This window comes from Schistocerca nitens, chromosome 5 (genome assembly GCF_023898315.1).
Source record: "Schistocerca nitens isolate TAMUIC-IGC-003100 chromosome 5, iqSchNite1.1, whole genome shotgun sequence".
In the NCBI taxonomy this organism is placed as follows: domain Eukaryota; kingdom Metazoa; phylum Arthropoda; class Insecta; order Orthoptera; family Acrididae; genus Schistocerca; species Schistocerca nitens.
This window is the reverse complement of record NC_064618.1, coordinates 330,989,899-331,011,408: the sequence shown is the minus strand read 5'-3', so window position 1 is coordinate 331,011,408 and position 21,510 is coordinate 330,989,899. Positions and strand designations below refer to the sequence as shown.

Genomic DNA, 21,510 nt, shown 5'->3' with positions numbered 1-21,510 from the left:
GCAAGTACTGTGAGAGAATGGACCAAGTCTCTCTCCATACAAGACACACATGGCATTCCGCAGATATTAGCATTATTGTGGAGGAGATATTTCGAGCGTAGTATACGATATCATTAAAAATGATTGCACGCCTCACTCGCGACTTAGTCATACTAACAACTCCGGAAGATGCAAAGTTTCTTCCTCTCTCTCCTCTTAGTGATTTTTCGAAGTACTACGGTTGAGTTAGTAATGATGTTTAGTTTGACGGTTGTTTCATGTGTGTGTCTCTGTGCGTCTGTTAATTTCGCGAACTAAAAAACATCGGTCTGCTCCTCGTACCGTCTCCTTTAAACAGAGGTAAACAAGTGATGAACCAAACCTGCAGACTGAAATTTTTAATTTGAATCCTGCTCTTATCCCATCGTTGACATCAGCAGGTAATCCTCCAAAAACACTGATGGCAGACCACCTCGATTAAGCACCGAGTGGCGCAGTGGTTAGCACACTGGACTCGCATTCGGGGGGACGACGGTTCAAACCCGCGTCCGGGCATCGTGGTTTAGGTTTCCCGTGATTTCCCCTAAATCACTTCAGGCAAATATCGGGACGGTTCCTTTGAAAGGGCACGGCCGACTTCCTTCTCCATCATTTCCTAGTCCGGTGGGACCGATGACCTCGCTGCTTGGTCCCCTCCCTCCAACCAACTAGCTTAAGGTATTCAGAGAATCTTTTCACAGCGTTGTCATCTACGTACACTCGCCGTTAGTGATGCCTTTTCGATCTTCACTAGTTCACTGCCATTAATCTCCGAGTATGATGATCGGTTCCAGCACTAGATTGGAAGAAGTGTAGTTCTTGCATTCTCAACAAGAATCAGTAAGCGATTCCGTCCTCTACGTTACCACAGACGTTACGTAACTGTATCCATTTGTACTGTTTCTCACCATGTCAGAATAAGACACAGCATTTCTAATATTTCCGTGAAGCTGGCATCTTCAATTACTGTTGTACCAGTATTGAGGTAGCACGTAGATACTGTTAGCAGCTTTTGCTTGTGGGCTTTAATGGACTGCAATAAAGCAGGCTCATTCTCACCAAAATAACGAGGTCCGTAGTTTGTAGGGATCTCGGCCATTGTTTTAATCATAAAGATTTCATCAGATGAAATACAAAACGGAATAATGTTGCTTAATCATGCGCATTAACCGCACGCAAATCATCAGTCATTCTCGCTAGTCAAAACACAGTTCTTTAGCACTTTCCAATTGAGTAAAAGTACCACACGCCAAATTAAACTTGTTTGAACTGATTCTTATAGGCATACACCATCTCGTCCAACTTAGCGCTCAACTGAATAGTTCGGCGCGAAACACTTAGTTGCTCGCTCATTGGTAACGCAGTCGATGATGCACGAAGTAATTCTGCTCTTTAATACTACTGTTAATTGAATAATATGGACAATAAAATGCTTTGATTACGTAATGATTTCTCCAATATTATTAACAAAATCTGAGTATTGATTTAGTAAAAATAGAATACCGAGAAGAATTTTGGCGCTCATGCCAGAGGATAGCACCGTTTTTAATTACAGCAGCCAATCAGATCACAGATCTATACGGTGGGCGTAGTTTCACAACTGTGCTGTATTCAAGTAGCGTCATCTGTCGCTCTTGCCTCACACCACCTTCTGACGTCATTGGTCTGCTAGTGTATCTTCTACCAACAGTTACGTGAAATGCGGGGGTAAAGCAATGACCCCAAGAGTCAGAAATGTTACACATGCCTGAGCTTGCATTCCGTTTCGAAACTCACGAGACTACATTCCACAGCACTGCATTCACAGATCTTCTAAGTGATAAACTTCTTGAGTATACTAAATGATGTCATGTTATATAAGCAAGCGGTATTGCGGTCGTGTGCCTTCCTGAAGTGAATCTAGAAGTAAAATAGGCTGCTATTATTCTCATAAAATGTTTTATTATAGACGTCTTAAAACAAGTCCGATACTGAGGACTCCATTTAAAAGTCTGTCAGGCAGTTACCGAAGATGTTAATGTGCATCACCATGTTAATGGTAACATGCAGAAGAGGGCGCATCTTGTTTGTTAAAATGTAGAAAAAATATTTAAAAAATCTGCGTCACCAAGTGATAATACTAATCCACCACATTAATAACAGCCACTAAATTACAGTATTCACCATAAGCTTGACTTAATCATTACATCAGTCGCGGCCTTGCCGTCCATACTGCAGATTTTTTAATAATTACATTTTTACGTATTTCCAATGTGCATATACAGGTTTAAGGTGGTGTAATTTTTATAGACGGAGAACGTATCGCCAACGTTGCAGATCGCGAAAAAATTTCAGTTTTGTTCTTCGTACTTTATGAAGTAAACTTCTTAATAATCTTTACACAAAGGATTCGACTTGTGTATCAACTGTTAGCTGTTTGATTACCAAGAGGAAAGTTATTAAATGAAGCGGTGACTTACATTGTACTAATGTTGTTTTACGTAGCTCTTGTCATCGCCGTGCAATTATACGGAGGCATGGCAGTTAAACGCAACTTCTTCATCCTTGGTTTCGTATATTTAACGCTTCAGAGAACAAGATCTCGCTAAATCTCTACGTGCCTCAAACTTCACGGTGTTGGCAAGACAGCAGAATTTTTCCCGCATTGATGGACTGGAAAATCACGTGTGCTGCCTCAGCGTGGTCGTGGCAGGAGCTCATTAACCGGCGAAGGACCTGACACCAAGGCCGCCCGAATAACTGGGCAACACGCCAGTGAAGGCCAAATAATTCCTTCCTGCAGCACCATCTTTGCGAATATTTTGGTCTTAACTGGTGGGTGGCTCCACACATTCCTTACTGTAATCACAAGCTTAAACCTTCCTGTGGATGATAACACTGTCTCAATAGACAGGAACTCGGTTAGCAGTCACCTCAAGCATGAGAAATTAAGGCTTCTTACTATTCTGGTCGAATGGTATAATTAATTTTAGATTAGGAAGTCTAGAGAAAGACTTGAAACGAACGTCGCCTTCAATCCTTCATACCTACTAAAATTTTTCAATCATCTTAAGTTATGCTCAAGAAATCCTGATGTTTACAATATGTGCGTTTTGATGGACAGCGACATTATCTTCACCGAATTATTGGCGTAACTGTACGTTTACTGTATATAGAATTTCTCGATAAAGATCTTTCGCCGTTTGGTCATTGGTTAAGACACAGCGCGGTGATGGGAAAGCCGAACAATTTGATTTGAAGCAGTGAACACGGAGCAAATAGTGCAGCTGTCTTCAGACGTTGTACCATAGTCCGTTGGTGTTCTAACGAAATGGTTAAGAGGCATTTAATCAAATATTCGAAGAGATGTCGTTCAGGGCGAATGGATTATCATTGAATTTTGACTAAATTTAGTACATATTGAAAAATATTTATCATAAAATGCCAAAAGCTTAAAAGTCTTCCCAAAGAATGAAACGTAAGAAGAAAGTAAAGTTTTCGGGAATAATGATTCTAGAAAATCGTGGTGAGATCTCTAAAATATGCTGTGTATTTGGACCGCTACTTTTCTATATGTATTCATTAATGTCTTTTGTCATCATCAATATCTTTCTTAAGAACGTAACGAAAAGCACATATATAACACTAGGACCAGAAACGACTCCTGCAAAATTTCGAGTTGGGTTAACATTGGTTAAGAAAAGAAATACATTCTTCCGCATGTAGCCAGCAACGAGCTAGAACATATTAAAAGTTACGTGGGTAATGCAGTGGAGTTTGAATTTAACAATTTTCTGTTGCGCAACTCTCACTGAATTGAATATCTTACCAGAAACTCGTTGACGAATTTAATTTTGTGAGCTGAATTAGCATTGTGATTACTCTTCAATAATTTTCATCATCTTGTGCTTCACAACTGCATAGTAGAAATATTAAAACCACCACAGCTCTATTATGTCTGTCTCGGGTTGTGGTGTAATAAACATGCTTGAAATAAAGCATTAACATTTACAATACTCCTCCGTCAAGTGGTCATATTGTACAACAGTTAACTCTTTAAGACGTCTTTCGGAACCCATGGAAGACGACATAAGCAATACATTAACGGAAAGTGTTATTTCTCACTAGATAGTCTGCAGATGTAGTTTTGCTTTTATGTGAACTAAAGTATCGCTTGTGACTAATTTTATTAGATCAGAGAGAAAGCTTCTTGGAAAGAACGGATCTCTCTCTCTCTCTCTCTCTCTGCCCGCATCTCGTGGTCGTGCGGTAGCGTTCTCGCTTCCCACGCCCGGGTTCCCGGGTTCGATTCCCGGCGGGGTCAGGGATTTTCTCTGCCTCGTGATGGCTGGGTGTTGTGTGCTGTCCTTAGGTTAGTTAGGTTTAAGTAGTTCTAAGTTCTAGGGGACTGATGACCATAGCTGTTAAGTCCCATAGTGCTCAGAGCCATTCTCTCTCTCTCTCTCTCTCTCTCTCTCTCTCTCTCTCTCTGCGTCATAAATGTAAACGAGCACATCTTGCACGTGTGAATTCATTGCCTTGCACCAAGCGGCTTCGTTGTAAACTAACAAATATTGACTGGTCGTATTGCTGACCATGTAACAGGGAAAATAACATCACAGGATCCAGAGTCGGTGACGTCATAAAATGCAGTCCTGTCATATTTTCGACTCGTACCACATGTTCGTGCAGGATGATGGATGTTTTTTAGAGTGTATCGCCTTTGGCATGTACACGCCCCATCCATTTGGTATCCGATGCATGTTAGGTAAATTGTTGTCAGCGTAGATTTCAAACTACTGTGTTTCATAAAGAAGAATCATATTTCACAAGACTTTATTTTCTGCTTCAATAAAGACAAAACAGTGGGGTGAATTGTAGTTCTGGCATAAGACTACAGAGATTTTATTTCAAAGGAACCATCCGCTTTTACGAAGGCATTCCTGTTACTTAAGTGCACTCTTTATCTTAGGAGAAGTTTCAGAATTACGTTTAGTATGAAAATTTGCATGTACGTTCCACAAATGATGCATATGCTATCCACTGGACGCACGACCAAGGTCTAGACTAGAGTCAGTCAATCGCGATACTTTAAGGAGCACGCCTTGCGTTGTCGCATTCAGTGCCGCAATACATCCAGATTTGTGAGAGGAAACGCACAGACGGAATCTTTCAAAAATCCACGCAGTAAACGTCCCATCCTGTGAGATCGGCCTTGGAGACCAATGACACTATGCGAAATGAATACAAACCTCGCGACCAACCCATCATTTAGGCCTCACTCGGCGATAATCACCGCATGCAGTAGTAACTGAACTGCATCTTTTACAACGGAAAAGGTCGTTACTGTGTCACCGCCATTTCGACATGATGCGCACTGGCCAATAAACGATCAAACGAGGGCCAGAGACTCCTACCGGCGACCACATGACGCGGTAACTAACGGCTGGTGAAAATTCCCCGCAGTTTTCTATCTTCATTCACGTAGGTCGTGGAAGATACAGTTGTGTAAAATCGGATGAATGTTTTTGAAATACACTCCTGGAAATGGAAAAAAGAACACATTGACACCGGTGTGTCAGACCCACCATACTTGCTCCGGACACTGCGAGAGGGCTGTACAAGCAATGATCACACGCACGGCACAGCGGACACACCAGGAACCGCGGTGTTGGCCGTCGAATGGCGCTAGCTGCGCAGCATTTGTGCACCGCCGCCGTCAGTGTCAGCCAGTTTGCCGTGGCATACGGAGCTCCATCGCAGTCTTTAACACTGGTAGCATGCCGCGACAGCGTGGACGTGAACCGTATGTGCAGTTGACGGACTTTGAGCGTGGGCGTATAGTTGGCATGCGGGAGGCCGGGTGGACGTACTGCCGAATTGCTCAACACGTGGGGCGTGAGGTCTCCACAGTACATCGATGTTGTCGCCAGTGGTCGGCGGAAGGTGCACGTGCCCGTCGACCTGGGACCGGACCGCAGCGACGCACGGATGCACGCCAAGACAGTAGGATCCCACGCAGTGCCGTAGGGGACCGCACCGCCACTTCCCAGCACATTAGGGACACTGTTGCTCCTGGGGTATCGGCGAGGACCATTCGCAACCGTCTCCATGAAGCTGGGCTACGGTCCCGCACACCGTTAGGCCGTCTTCCGCTCACGCCCCAACATCGTGCAGCCCGCCTCCAGTGGTGTCGCGACAGGCGTGAATGGAGGGACGAATGGAGACGTGTCGTCTTCAGCGATGAGAGTCGCTTCTGCCTTGGTGCCAATGATGGTCGTATGCGTGTTTGGCGCCGTGCATGTGAGCGCCACAATCAGGACTGCATACGACCGAGGCACACAGGGCCAACACCCGGCATCATGGTGTGGGGAGCGATCTCCTACACTGACCGTACACCACTGGTGATCGTCGTGGGGACACTGAATAGTGTACGGTACATCCAAACCGTCATCGAACCCATCGTTCTACCATTCCTAGACCGGCAAGGGAACTTGCTGTTCCAACAGGACAATGCACGTCCGCATGTATCCCGTGCCACCCAACGTGCTCTAGAAGGTGTAAGTCAACTACCCTGGCCAGCAAGATCTCCGGATCTGTCCCCCATTGAGCATGTTTGGGACTGGATGAAGCGTCGTCTCACGCGGTCTGCACGTCCAGCACGAACGCTGGTCCAACTGAGGCGCCAGGTGGAAATGGCATGGCAAGCCGTTCCTCAGGACTACATCCAGCATCTCTACGATCGACTCCATGGGAGAATAGCAGCCTGCATTGCTGCGAAAGGTGGATATACACTGTACTAGTGCCGACATTGTGCATGCTCTGTTGCCTGTGTCTATGTGCCTGTGGTTCTGTCAGTGTGATCATGTGATGTATCTGACCCCAGGAATGTGTCAATAAAGTTTCCCCATCCTGGGACAATGAATTCACGGTGTTCTTATTTCAATTTCCAGGAGTGTACTTCGTGAGAGTGTTAGGACCCGTTCTGCGCATTACGCTTCATTCGGAACAGTTCGTCAAACACTGTGCACATGCTAACAGAGAGATATATTTCGCGGAGCTCTTGCCGTTACAGTGCAACACCTGTTAGGGCGATACGTCTTCAACAAAATTCCATGCGCATCTCGCGCCGTATAGGATTTGTCGAGACAAGTAAGCTTTTCGTAACTTTCTCTTGAAAACCGGTTTACTTGCCAAATCTCCTATGTTAACAGTATTACTAGATTACTAGTTTCGGCAGTAGGTGTTACCATACTCAGATCCATAAAAAAGTAGAGGTTACAGACTCACAATCATATAAAAATGTATTAGGGCATACGCAACGGTTCAAAGATAAATTACGTACCCATAAAACAGAGTAGTGGTTGTTACATCATACAACGCTAACACCATTGTATCAAATGAGAAATGAGAACTATAAAATATGCTGTAAAATAACAGCGCTCACAAAATTGTTCGTATGGACCGATACAGTCGAAAGCCAACATACAATAACGAATATCTCTAATAAGTAATATTTTAAGTAAAAGCATGCCATTAGAAAGTCCAGGCATTACAATGAAATACCAGGTGTGCTGTTGTAAAGTATACACAACATGGAATACTAATAGCACAACCAAGAAAGAAACATGCCGCATCTTGCCTCTTCGTTGTATAATGCCATGTTCGCTGAAATAGTGACTGATAAGTTGAGTTGGAGTCTTACACAAGCTAGTGCTGAGAACTACACCACTGCACTGCATGACAGTTACAATTAAATTAGCAAGGTCACGCTTTTAACACTTGAATTAACCGAAGTAGTAAACACCAAGAAATCATAACGGCGAAGTTTACACAACTTGTTTATTAAAAAAAAATCATGCTGTAAATAGTCATGGATGGCTGCCTAAGCCATCAGATACAAACCAGAAGCATTTAGAAACGTAACGATCACATAATATATTACACACATTTACAAATTTGCACCCAAAAAGAAAGAGGGAATAACACCGCACTGGGCGCAGCTTGTCTAGTACGCATTTAACCTGCTAGAGGTGTATAGCAACTCATTGCAGTTCAATGCCGCCTGTATCGTCGACCTGCATTGTTCTGTTCATTTGCAATGATTGTTTTTGCTAGCGCTGTTTTGTTGTTCTTCCGTTTTTTATGAGGAGCTTAAGAGAACAGCGTGCAGCTATGAAATTTTCTTTTCTACTCGGTAAAAATGCTGCTGAATCTCTTTTAATGTTGAACACAGCTTACCAAGATGATGCAATGGGAAAAACTCAAGTGTAGGAGTGGTTTTCTCGATTTGAAAAAAGCGATGTGTCGATTGATGATGAGCCTCGTTCTGGACGTCCACCAACTGCCCGAATCGACGAAAATACCGAAAAAATTAGAGAGCTTATACTCAGAGACTGTCGACAGATAATTTGGAGGTTTTAAGAAGAGTGCTCATAAAAAAAGACCCTATTTGTGGCCAACAGGAGACTTGTTCTTCCGGCACGACAGCGCATATGCACACTTAACTATCTCTGAGAGATACTTTGTGGCTAAAAATGTGATTGTTCCGCTGCACTTAACTCGCATAACGTGTCTCCGTGCGACTTTATTTCCATGCATGAAAAAGGCAATGGAAGGAGACCGATTCGACAAAATTGAAGTCAAGAGAAAAACGAGGGAACCGCTGTCAGCCATTTCTAAAGATTACTACAAAAAATGTTTCGAACAGTGAAAACACCGGTGTGACAAATGTATTAGTTGTAAAAGATAGCATTTTGAAGGACACTAGGTCGTTTTGTAAACATTTTAAAAATATATAGCTTTTAAAAAATTCCGCTTTTTTTTTGGGTACCCCTCGTACAGTCATATAATAGAAATGGGGTAAAGCTACACAGTCGCCATTTACAGAATTGAGAGATAGGATTTCATCTTATTTGTCGCCTTCGCTGCAGGCAAAGGATGACAGTTAACAATTACGTAGTAGGAAATTCTAAAACAAGCACCTACGCAATGTACTATAGTAATATATGAAATATAATTCTTGTAAAACATTTTTATAAAAACATATACTAATTTAAAACTACATATGAAATGTACCTTATGCAGGATCACGCAAAATATAACGCCCGAATGTTGGAAATTAGTTGTGGCAGCCATGGGCAGGTGGCAGCACTGCGGATTCGTGAAAGTTAGCGAGTAAACAGTCCGCCATTTCAGTAATCATGGATCAGTGGTTCGGACAGCAGCATGCGTTAGCCATAAAAATGTTTTATAAAAACAATGATAGTTTCGTAGCGGCGCAGAAAGTTTCGACGTTTTTATAATTTAGGACGTCATGATGCCGTTCCGTCGAAACACGCGATAAAATGTTGGATTAATAACATTGAAGAGACTGGATCTGCCCTCAAGAAGAAACCAACAGAACTACCAAGAAGTGTGCGTTCTCCGGCGAACATTGATGTTGTAAGCTAGTCTGTCTTACGGAGACCACTGCGTTCAATTCGTAAGCAAGCAGCAGTGGTTGGAATATCTCGGGGGAGTATTCGCAGAATTCATTATATCGATTGAAAATTTCGCCCGTACGAACTGTAGAAACTAGAGATGGTGCAACACTTGGACAACGATTACCGGTTACGTTTGGGATTCCGTCAACAAATAACAAAAGTTGTGGACGTCAGATTTTCATCCCATACGCTATGTGGATAAACAAGTACCGTTACTGGGCAAACGCAAATGCTAATGTTAAAGAGCGTCCTTTACATGCTAGTGAAGTGACAGTATGGTGTGGTGTTTCATCACATGGGATTATCGGACCGTATTTTTTCGCAAATGAACAGGGAAACAGTGTCAATGCCGATCGTTACGTGGAGATGTTACACACTTCCGTTACATCTGCATTGAACAACTTTACAAACGTTCAAGAAGCCTGGTTTCAACAGGACGGAGTAACATTACACATTGCACGGCAGTCAATGGCATGTGTGCGTGAATTGTTTGGCAACCGTGTGATCTCACTATTCGGTAACATTTCCTGGCACCCTAGATCGCCAGATTCATCCGTTTGTGATTCTTTTATTATGGGGCACCTAAAGAGCAAAGTCTACACGTATCGACCAAGAACCCTGGATGAATTTAAACAGAATTCGGGAGGCAATTCACAGTATCCCTGCTGATATGTTACAGCGGTCAATGAGGAATATCAACAGCAGGTTTCACGAATGTATTCGTACAGAAGGACGCCATCTAAAGAATGTAATTTTTAAAGAATTATAAATGCCATCAATGTTTCGTAAATGCCAAAATTATAAAGTTTCAATTACTATGAATGCAATTTCTTTCCTTCATCACTTCTAGTTTTATTGGGTTGTGGAAGTGTTTCCGTTTTTCTGTGTCACCCTGTATTTATTAAACTTTCATCTTTACGTCAGTGTGCTATCGATGTATGAGTAAAATAGTTGCAGCTGCTGTAATTGTGACTGCTTACTGGTTGTGACGAGCGCTCTGTTGCTCGCAGGTGCGTGCACACTGCGGCAGTTCCAGTGCGCCAACGGCCACTGCATCCCACTGACGTGGATGTGTGAGGGCGAAGACGACTGCGGCGACAACTCGGACGAAACCAACGCCGTCTGCAGAGGTGAGTACCGGAGAATAGCGAGGCGGCGCCTGCGTGACGGCAGAGCAGTCCAATGCGAGGTCGTTTCTTCACACACCAACTGTTGCCTTTGATTCTTGGGTTTCTTTGCAGCTGATAGCAGAACGCTCATTCTGAGGGGTAAATGGCTTAGATTACTGTATCAGTTATTGATTCTGTTTACTCCATGTTCTCACGTTAAAGGAAGTCTGTAAATACGAGGTGGGATACAAAAGCTCCCGAAATAATTTAGCTGAAATGTCCTACCTAGATCTTATTCTACACAACAACCTACGAAGTGGTCTCCTTAAAAGTGAATACGTCGATGTCAACGTTTTTACTGCTTTCGAGATATATCACGGAAGTCTGACTTCGTTACGGTGTGTTCTGTATCTTCAGCATTTCCGCTTGAACCCCTTCATGTATCAAGTCGTCCTCCCTTCGGTTTGGTTTTTATCTTGGGGGAAGAGGAAGACTCGCAAAGCTATGTTTGATTAGTACTGTGCGTAGAGAACTTTCGTCACCTTGTTCAGTCAAAAATGCTGTAATAATGTAGGCCAAGTGCGGTCGCGCATGGCTATCGTGGAGTACCCTAACTCGCTTGTACTCCAGTTCTGTCGATGTCTTTTCATTACATCTTCCCTCAAATGTCGTAGAACATGACTATAGAGTTCTTTATTGACCATAGCCGGGAGGGATGAAGTGTTCATGAGCAGTTCCTTCAAAATACGAGGTGCATTCAAGTTCTAAGGCCTCCGATTTTTTTTCTAATTAACTACTCACCCGAAATCGATGAAACTGGCGTTACTTCTCGACGTAATCGCTCTGCAGACGTACACATTTTTCACAACGCTGACGCCATGATTCCATGGCAGCGGCGAAGGCTTCTTTAAGAGTCTGTTTTGACCACTGGAAAATCGCTGAGGCAATAGCACCACGGCTGGTGAATGTGCGGCCACGGAGAGTGTCTTTCATTCTTGGAAAAAGCCAAAAGTCACTAGGAGCCAGGTCAGGTGAGTAGGGAGCATGAGGAATCACTTCAAGGTTATCACGAAGAAACTGTTGCGTAAAGTTAGCTCGATGTGCGGGTGCGTTGTCTTGGTGAAACAGCACACACGCAGCCCTTCCCGGACGTTTTTGTTGCAGTGCAGGAAGGAATTTGTTCTTCAAAACATTTTCGTAGGACGCACCTGTTACCGTAGTGCCCTTTGGAACGCAGTGGGTAAGGATTACGCCCTCGCTGTCCCAGAACATGGACACCATCATTTTTTCAGCACTAGCGGTTACCCGAAATTTTTTTGGTGGCGGTGAATCTGTGTGCCTCCATTGAGCTGACTGGCGCTTTGTTTCTGGATTGAAAAATGGCATCCACGTCTCATCCATTGTCACAACCGACGAAAATAAAGTCCCATTCATGCTGTCGTTTCGCGTCAACATTGCTTGGCAACATGCCACACGGGCAGCCATGTGGTCGTCCGTCAGCATTCGTGGCACTCACCTGGATGACACTTTTCGCATTTTCAGGTCGTCATGCAGGATTGTGTGCACAGAACCCACAGAAATGCCAACTCTGGAGGCGATCTGTTCAACAGTCATTCGGCGATCCCCCAAAACAATTCTCTCCACTCTCTCGATCATGTCGTCAGACCGGCTTGTGCGAGCCCAAGGTTGTTTCGGTTTGTTGTCACACGATGTTCTGCCTTCAATAAACTGTCGCACCCACGAACGCACTTTCGACATATCCATAACTCCATCACCACATGTCTCCTTCAACTGTCGATGAATTTCAATTGGTTTCACACCACGCAAATTCAGAAAACGAATGATAGTACGCTGTTCAAGTAAGGAAAACGTCGCCATTTTAAGTATTTAAAACAGTTCTTATTCTCGCCGCTGGCGGTAAAATTCCATCTGTCGTACAGTGCTGCCATCTCTGGGACGTATTGACAATGAACGCGGCCTCATTTTAAAACAATGCGCATGTTTCTATCTCTTTCCAGTCCGGAGAAAAAAAAAATCGGAGGCCTTAGAACTTGAATGCACCTCGTATATACACTACTGGCCATCAAAATTGATACACCACGAAGATGATGTGCTACAGACGCGAAATTTAACCGACAGGAAGAAGCTGCTGTGATATGCAAATGATTAGCTTTTCAGAGCATTCACACAAGGATGGCGCCGGTGGCGACACCTACAACGTGCTGACATGAGGAAAGTTTCCAACCGATTACTCATACACAAACAGCAGTTGACCGGCATTGCCTGGTGAAACGTTGTGGTGCCTCGTGTAAGGAGGAGAAATGCGTACCATCACGTTTCCGATTTTACTAAAGGTCGGATTGTAGCCTATTGCGATTGCTGCTCGCGTTGATCGAGATCCAGTGACTGTTAGCAGAATATGGAATCGGTGGGTTCAGGGGTGTAATACGGAACGCCGTGCTGGACCCCAACGGCCTCGTATCACTAGAAGTCGAGATGACATGTATCTTATCCACATGGTTTAAACGGATCGTGCAGCCACGTCTCGATCCCTGAGTCAACAGGTGGGGACGTTTGAAAGACAACCACCATCTGCACGAACAGTTCGACGACGTTTGCAGTTGCATGGACTATCAGCTCGGACACCATGGCTGCGGTTACCCTCGACGCTGCATCACAGACAGGAACGCCTGCGATGGTGTACTCAACGACGAACCAGGGTGCACGAATGGCAAAACGTCACTTTTTCGGATGAATCCAGGTTCTGTTTACAGCATCATGATGGTCGCATCCGTGTTTGGCCACATTGCGGTGAACGCACATTGGAATCGTGTATTCGTCATCGCCATACTGGCGTATCACCCGGTGTGATGGTATGGGGTCCCATTGGTTACACGTCTCGGTCGCCTCTTATTCGCATTGACGGCACTTTAAACAGTTACGTATGTGTTACGACCCGTGGCTCTACCCTTCATTCGATCCCTGCAAAGCCCTATATTTCAGCAGGATAATGCACGACCGCATGTTGCAGGTCCTGTACTGGCCTTTCTGGATACAGAAAATGTCCGACTGCTGCCCCGGCCAGCGCATTCTCCAGATATGTCACCAATTGAAAACGTCTGGTCAATGGTGGCCGAGCAACTGGCTCGTCACAATACGCCAACCACTACTATTGATGAACTGTGGTATCGTGTTGAAGCTGCATGGGCAGCTGTACCTGTACACGCCATCCAAGCTCTGTTTGACTCAATGCCCAGGCGTATCAAGGCCGTTACTACGGCCAGAGGTGGTTGTTCTGGGTACTGATTTCTCAGGATCTATGCACCCAAACTGCGGGGAAATGTTATCACACCTCAGTTCTAGTATAACACATTTGTCTAATGAATACCCGTTTATCATCTGCATTTCTCTTGGTGTAGCAATTTTAATGGCCAGTAGTGTATAATCAGGCAAAGGTCTATTTAAGCTTGTACCCGTCGAGGTTTTCTTTACTAAAATGGAAGAAGACACGGCCATTGTGACCACTGCAGCTTAGTTTCCGGGTCACAGTCATAAACCTAACTCCCATCACTAGTGACAATCTCCGTAAGTAGTTTGCCTCGTCTTGATGACATTTTTAAGTCACCCGCAGACTTCGTCGTGAAGTTGCTTCTGATAATGTTCAAGCAATCGTGGCACAAACTTCGCCGCGGTTCATATGAAAAAATACGTTCACATTCACCATAACTATTTCCGAGGTATAATAGAGATCTTTGATGGTCTATGATCTTACTGAATTTGACCCTTCTCACTATCTGGTATGGTGCCAGTTGAAGGCCGTAGTTGAAGGCCGTAGTCACCATCAGTAACGTTCACCAGTTGTTAAAACGCATATAAGGTTTCCAAAAGTTTGCTTCAGCATTTTCTGCTTTTCTGCAGAGGTATTCCCTAAGTTTTGTTATAAACTTTGTACCGGCACGCTCTTTTTCAAGATCAGCCGTTGCAAAAGCACAGACTCACGGAAACATGACAGAGGATTAACGCTCACCAGCAGATAACTAAAGCACTCAGTTCGCAGTCAGTACAAATATTTAGGGTTAATGTACAGTACAGATCTTGTATGAATAACGTTAATTCGGAAACTTTGGCATGCCAGCTCGTATTACAGGATGAGTTTCCATCTCAGGCTCAGGAATTATACTTTTCATTCGTGAGATAGTTTTCCCCGATTGTCTTCAGCCTTCTATAAGTACAAGATACAACAGACTAAAACTACAGCAAGCGCACCTTTGTTCTGAGGCCAGAGCACGGTATTTAGAGAAGGCGTTAATGTGCATCATGAGTAAAGCTGTATGTGATGTGGCCGTATTAAGCGAGGAGGAGAACACGTATAGTAGTAGTATGGTGAAAGCTCCCGGACTTACGGGAAGTGACACTACTTGTGCATAGACGCAATAATACAGAATTGTCAAACAAATGTGTTCCCGGCATGTCATGAGAACGTAATTAAGGAATCATGCATTGACATTAGCAACGACCGTTTCCAGGAGCTTCTTTAAAAATTAGTTCTTTCACTAACTACTGTCGCTCATTTAGTGTCCGAATTGTAAACATTTTCCAGCCGGTTTTATCTTTGTTTGTAGGAGAACATGACAGGAGTAAGATAAACATTCTTCCGCGGTCAAGAGCAAAAAGGACAAATTTATTATGGTTTTCGATCCAAAAGCTTGTCCGTAGCCTCTGACGGGTTTACTTAAACTGACTTCCGCTTTACATTGCATTTTCTTGAAAACCTAAGTTTTACAATAAATGTTACTTCATGAACAACTTTAGACATTATACTGTCGTCCTTTGCATTCAGATGCCATTTGTGGCAGTCCTGTTTCTTCTAAGATGAAATACAGAACGGTGGCTCGATGTCGAAACCGTAACATCCCTTAGCAACAATCGCCAAAAAAGAGCTGGTGATAGTAAAAACAAAACAATGGTGAACGGGGTAGGAAAAAGTGAGACATTGTCAAAATTGGTGTGATAAGAACGGCAGCCTCAATTCATTGCTATATAGGTAGCTTACAAGTAGTTACTTTGAAACGCATCCCTGATTAACCAAGAATAAAATGCGGTGACTGTGGTCTGCGAATCTATTTCTTCAGGTATCTCCCAGATCGTTAGACAGGTAGACAGTTGACCATAAAATTTTCCTTTCAGGTTGTTTCTTACGAACAGTTTCTTCGTCAGCGTAGCTTAGTTATTGCCAACACATTCTGTGTTTCTTACTAGACTTCATTTCTATAGGCAGTCGACAGGCTGACGGGAGCTGTTTCCCTGTAGTATTTGACGTCTGAGTTACTATCTTGGCCGAGAGCACGCTAAAATCTGGAGTTTCCGTTAACCGCTGTTAAACGTTACTTATTCTGCTTGTTAATTGTAAAATTAAGCGCGTCGTTCTCTTATGTAAAGTGTTACACGTCCAAATTTGTGTTTCGGAAGACTTCAGTTTGGATTCTAAATTATGACAGATGTCTCTTTTTACGCAATCCTTTCTATTGTATAGAGTCGCATTTTACTGGTGTAATCAATAGAGATATTCCGAATGTTTTGTGCGCCACGTAACTGAATTTAACAGCGTAACAATTAATATGATTAATATTGCATTGCTTTGAATTTACCTGCCGATGAATGATGGCGTACAGCCGACTTCATACCCTAAATGTTGCGCTGCCAAAATACTGTTTTGTTTTTGTGCAGTTAATAACTGCAGGAACATGACCGGTGCTATTCGTATTTAATGCTCTTAATGTAACTCTTCTGGAATACATCGTTCGTTTGCAAACGCAAAGTAATTAACTGTTAAGTAGGGATTAGGTATCATCTGTCAAAGGTAGACCGAACCAACGGTTTCCCAACTATCATAAATTTGTAAATGACCGATGTTATCATCGTCTAACGCTATTTTAAAAGATAGTGTGTGCGTGTGCGTGTGCTACGATTTCAGTTAGTGTTGAAAGATAAATTTATTTCTTATTTAATAACTTCCATCACTCTGTAGATCGTGAAAGGTTGTTGTGGCTGAATACCTCAGTCCAGTGTGTGCCACACTAAGACTGAGCGATGAACAGTGTAAATCATGTCCATCCAGTAATAAATTTATGAACGTTACTGCTTTCGAATTGTGACAGTTGACAACAAACTTCGTAGGAAGTAAATGTGTAGAGGGACTGTCAGTATGCTCACTGTCTTCAGAGGCTCTAGAGTGGACAATGTATATCTGCTTCTGTGGATCAAATTTTTTCCACCAAGTTACATGTGCAGGAGCTATCTTAAACCAAAACGTATTCAACACTGGATATTTGATTAATTAACTTACACTGCCCGCATCTCGTGGTCGTGCGGTAGCGTTCTCCCTTCCCACGCCCGGTTTCCCGGGTTCGATTCCCGGCGGGGTCAGGGATTTTCTCTGCCTCGTGATGGCTGGGTGTTGTGTGCTGTCCTTACGTTAGTTTGGTTTAAGTAGTTCTAAGTTCTAGGGGACTGATGACCATAGATGTTAAGTCCCATAGTGCTCAGAGCCATTTGAACCATTTTTGAATTCACTTACAAAGGTTTTGAAATATAATCGAAAATTTCTTGTAATGGGGTTTGGTCTAACATCACGTAAATACTGGATATTTGATTATGAAATGCAAAGAAATACACCGACGAAAAAGTCACAGCACCGTAGGGCGAAATATTCCATTGCAAAACTGAAATGCTGGAGCATTAATAAGTAGTGTAATCGCCAGAATGTTGAATGCAAACATGTATACGTGCATGAATTGTTCTACAAGTGCCGGATATCAGTTTTTAGGATGGAGTTCCATGCCTATTACACTAGGTCGGTCAACACAGGGATGGTTAATGCTGGTTGTGAGTAACTCTGCAGTTATCGTGCGATGATATTCCATATGTGCTCGGCTGTAGACAGATCTGGTGCTCGAACAGGCCAAGGCAACATGTCGACACTCTGTAGAGCATGTTGGGTTTCAACAGCGGTATGTGGGCGACCGTTATCCTGTTGGAAAACACCCACTGGAATGCTGTTCGTGAACGTCAACAGACTGAATCACCAGACGGCCGTACAAATTTGCAGTCAGTGTGCGTGTGATCATCACCCACCCTAGACCATAACTCCAGGTGAAGCCCCACTATGTCTAGCACGCAGACAGGTGGATTGCAGGCCGTCGACTGGTCTCTTTCTAACCAATACACGGCAATCACTGGAACGGAGACGGAACCAACTTTTATCAGAAAACACAACAGAGCCCCAATGACCTGTCGTTTGGCACCACTGAAGTCGCAAATTGAGGTGGTTAGAGGTCAGTGGAATCGACGCTACAGGACGTCTGGCTTGGAGCTGCCCTCGAAGTAACAGATTTGTAACAGTTCGTTGTGTCACTGAGATAACAATTGCTGTTCGAATTGCTGCTGCAGGAGCAGCAAGATGTGACAGAGCCATATGCCGAACACGATGGTCTTCCCTCTCGCTAGTGTTACGTGGCCGTCAGGAACCCGTCCTTCTCTCGACCGTACATTCGTGTGACTATTGCTGCCAGCATTAACATTATTATTTATTTGTCGTCCAATCTGTTGATTCAGTTCAGCCCTTCAGGTGATGCATGGTGGATGTCATTTATTGATCTCCCGAAGGCTCATTTCGGGCATTCACCAACAATGTGATTTATTGTTTGCGGGGCAGTCCACAGTCACAATCTGGACATGTTTCCCAGCCCCATTTGTGCTTTAGATATCCGCAGATCCCTTGTCCTGTTCGGAAGCGGTTGATGATTCTACACTGGCGTCTGGGAAGTGTGAAACTCGCTTGGAAAGCTTTTCAACCAGATGACCGTTGAACACTGACGATTCTTCCCACTGACTTCTCCGTACGTCGTTGATGTTAAAGTCGGAGGCTGCAAGATGCTGTGCAGTTCGCCAAGGTGGTTTTCTTGACTTCAGACGCAGATGTTCTGCTATTAATATATCGCTGTGTACGGGCAGCCGGGGGTTCTTCTGAATGTTTCTCCAGATCTTCAGGAAAGCATCTGATCTCCGTAGAGCTGGAGGTTGGATTTTTACTTAAAACTGGTAGCCATGCAGGTTGAGTGCTACGTATGCAGCCTGTGATAAGTCGCATTGTCTGGTTGAGTTGCACATCTATCTCGCTACAGTGAGCACTGTTCATCCAAGTTGGACAACAGTATTCAGCGACAGAGTATGATAGTGTCAAAGCAGTTGATCTTAGGGTTTGAGCTCTGCAACCCCAGGCGGTACCAGCAAGCTTCTGAATGATATTATTACGGGTCTTCACTTTTGCGGCCACGTTGGAGAGATGTTGTCGGGAAGTTAGGGACCTATCCAGTGTTATTCCGAGATGCTTCGGTGTGCTGCACTACTTCAAGGTTTGTCCTCGGAGTTTAACTTCTGGTTTATAGTCAGTGTGTCTGTTCCGTAGGTGGAATGCTGAAGTAACAGTTTTCTGAGGGTTTAGGCTGAAGCATCTTTGCCTGAAGTATGTGTCCAGGATTTCCATGTCGACAGTTAACGTGCTTTCAGTAGTGGTGAAACTGGAGCTATGGGTTACCAGATGTCATCAGCATATATGAATTTCCTTGAGGTTTTGGCTGGCAGGTCATAAACGTAAAAGTTGAAAAGAAAAGGGGCCAATACAGATACTTGGAGGGACTACATTCCTACCAAGGTTTTTGCAGTATCACAGAAGGAACACACAGGTTCTCGTCGTAGCCATGCTATACGACCTCGATGAGGTGTTGATATAGACGTCTTCGTCCCCTTAAAGGCGTTCATGAGTAACAACTACTCACCATGTCCAGTCTGAAAGGTAACTAACGTTTGTAACCGTTATAGCGTGTTTTTAAAGCAAACTTGACTTGCATCCTAATAGTCGCGCTACTAGCGCTGCCCTTAAGCGACTGGCGCGAGATTTTAGTAGACATCTTTCAGAATTAGTAACACGCCTACCAACTCTTCAGTAGTGTTGCAACTTTTTTGCAGTCAGCGTATTACACAAATTTTCGGCGGATTGGGTACTGTGCGTCAGGTTGCTAAATGATTGCCTGTTGTTGAAAACAAAACGCCCATAAGGCAGGTGGAGCCCCGCTAAACCGCCGGTTCTTTCCGGTTGCTCGCTGGCGACGGCCCAGAATGCTTGGCCGGGCACTGAGAAGCGGCCGTGATCTCTTAACCTTATAGACACTTCTGCACTGCCACGCCGTCACTTCGTGAGTACGTCTGACACTTAACGTGCGCGATGTGTCACCGCTTAAACTACTGCAACGGAAAGGCAGACATTCAGGAACGTCCAAACTTGTACGGTATCTAAGCATCCTCGCTTGGATACAGCTTGCTGTTCGATCTACTTTGCTACTGCTTCTGAATGGAGTGAAGGATACGCCATCATTGTTGTCTGGTATAAATGTTGGCAGAAAAATGGTTTGATGCAGTTCTCGACGCTAGTGTACCTTAGCAGGTCTCTTACGGGGTAACAGTTTTTGAGCTACATGAAAAACAGGTGAATTATTTAGAGACTACGGCGTGCACGCGCTTTATCCAACACGTAAACGCTACTACAGACATTCGGATTTAGGTTATGACACATCCGATACGCCTGCCATCATTGGCGATGATGTGGCGCAGACGAATAGCTAAATTCTGCCTGACCCGCTGAAGTGTCGGACTATTGATGCTGTCGACGACCTTCTGAATGGCTTTTTTCAGCTCAGCAATGGTTTTGGGATTGTTGCTGTACACCTTGTCTTTGATACAGCCCCACAAAATAGTCACATGTATTCACATCGGTGGAATATGGTGGCCAATCGAGGCCCATGCCAGTGGCCTCTGAGTACACCAGAGCCAGAATGCGGTCCCCAAAAGACTGCTCCAGGACATCAAACCCTCTCTTGCTCCGATGGTGTCGAGCTCCGTCTTACATGAACCACATATTGTCGAAATCAGAGTCACTTTTTATAATGCGGATGAAGTCATTATCCAAAACCTTTACGTACCGTTTGGTAGTCACCGTGCCATCAGGGAATATCGCACCTATTATTCTTGACTGGACATTGCACATCGCACAGTAACCCGATGAGGATGAAGAGACTTCTCGATCGCGAAATGCACATTCTCGGTTCCCCAAATGCTGCAGTTTTTCTTATTGACGAACCAATCTAAATGACATGGCCGACGACACCAAGGCGTGTGCTCACGCGCATACTAATTCCCATCGTGCCTCGCGGCCAACCGTGGAGTTCGAACGTCCTAACGCAAACCGTTGAGAACTTAGGGCGATTTGGTTTTATATAGTTCAGAAATTGTCACCCTGTATCTCTGCATAGGTACCACAACCTACATCCATTTGACTTTACTTATGGTAGTAAAGCCTTGATCTTACTCTAAAATTTAACCCCCTTCTTCTTAACACGAACTTCCCACGATTAACAAATTCACGAGTCCTTGCTGTCTATCCAACTAATCCTAAAATCTGTAGCACCACATCTTCGTTATTAGCCAAGTGATATAAACTGCTGGCTAACAAGACCTCCTCAGAGATTTTGCACGCATTTGTTTTCAGTGTTATTCATACATGTTTCCTGTCGGTTTTCTACCGGCATAAATCCGTCATCAGGCCACGTCTGCCTTTCCTTATTTCTTGCAATTTAACAAAGAACTTCGTGGGCTTACGTACCGACAGTTCGCTTCGATACATGCTTTATCCACAACTATTTATATTCACTGCCATTACAACTACGTTGTGCACCACAGTCTGTCCAATGACGCAACTATTCCACAAAGGAACTTAAAGCGTGGGAAGCCACTGGATTTAAAAATTATTTCGACAAGCCTCTCCACACATCATTCTAGAATTTCTAGAATAAACAAAACTGTTG

The 21,510-nt window shown here is 44.0% G+C and overlaps 1 protein-coding gene across 3 annotated transcripts in view; it reads left to right on the top strand.

Annotated features, from left to right (window-relative positions):
- The window catches only part of LOC126260245 (very low-density lipoprotein receptor), a 615,695-nt gene that overhangs the window by 79,197 nt on the left and 514,988 nt on the right, over positions 1 to 21,510 (top strand). For all 3 annotated transcript variants that reach the window (XM_049957559.1, XM_049957557.1, XM_049957558.1), the window contains exon 2: positions 10,493 to 10,612. In XM_049957559.1, coding sequence (XP_049813516.1) covers positions 10,493 to 10,612 — 120 coding nt within the window. The remainder of the gene's footprint in view (positions 1 to 10,492; positions 10,613 to 21,510) is intronic.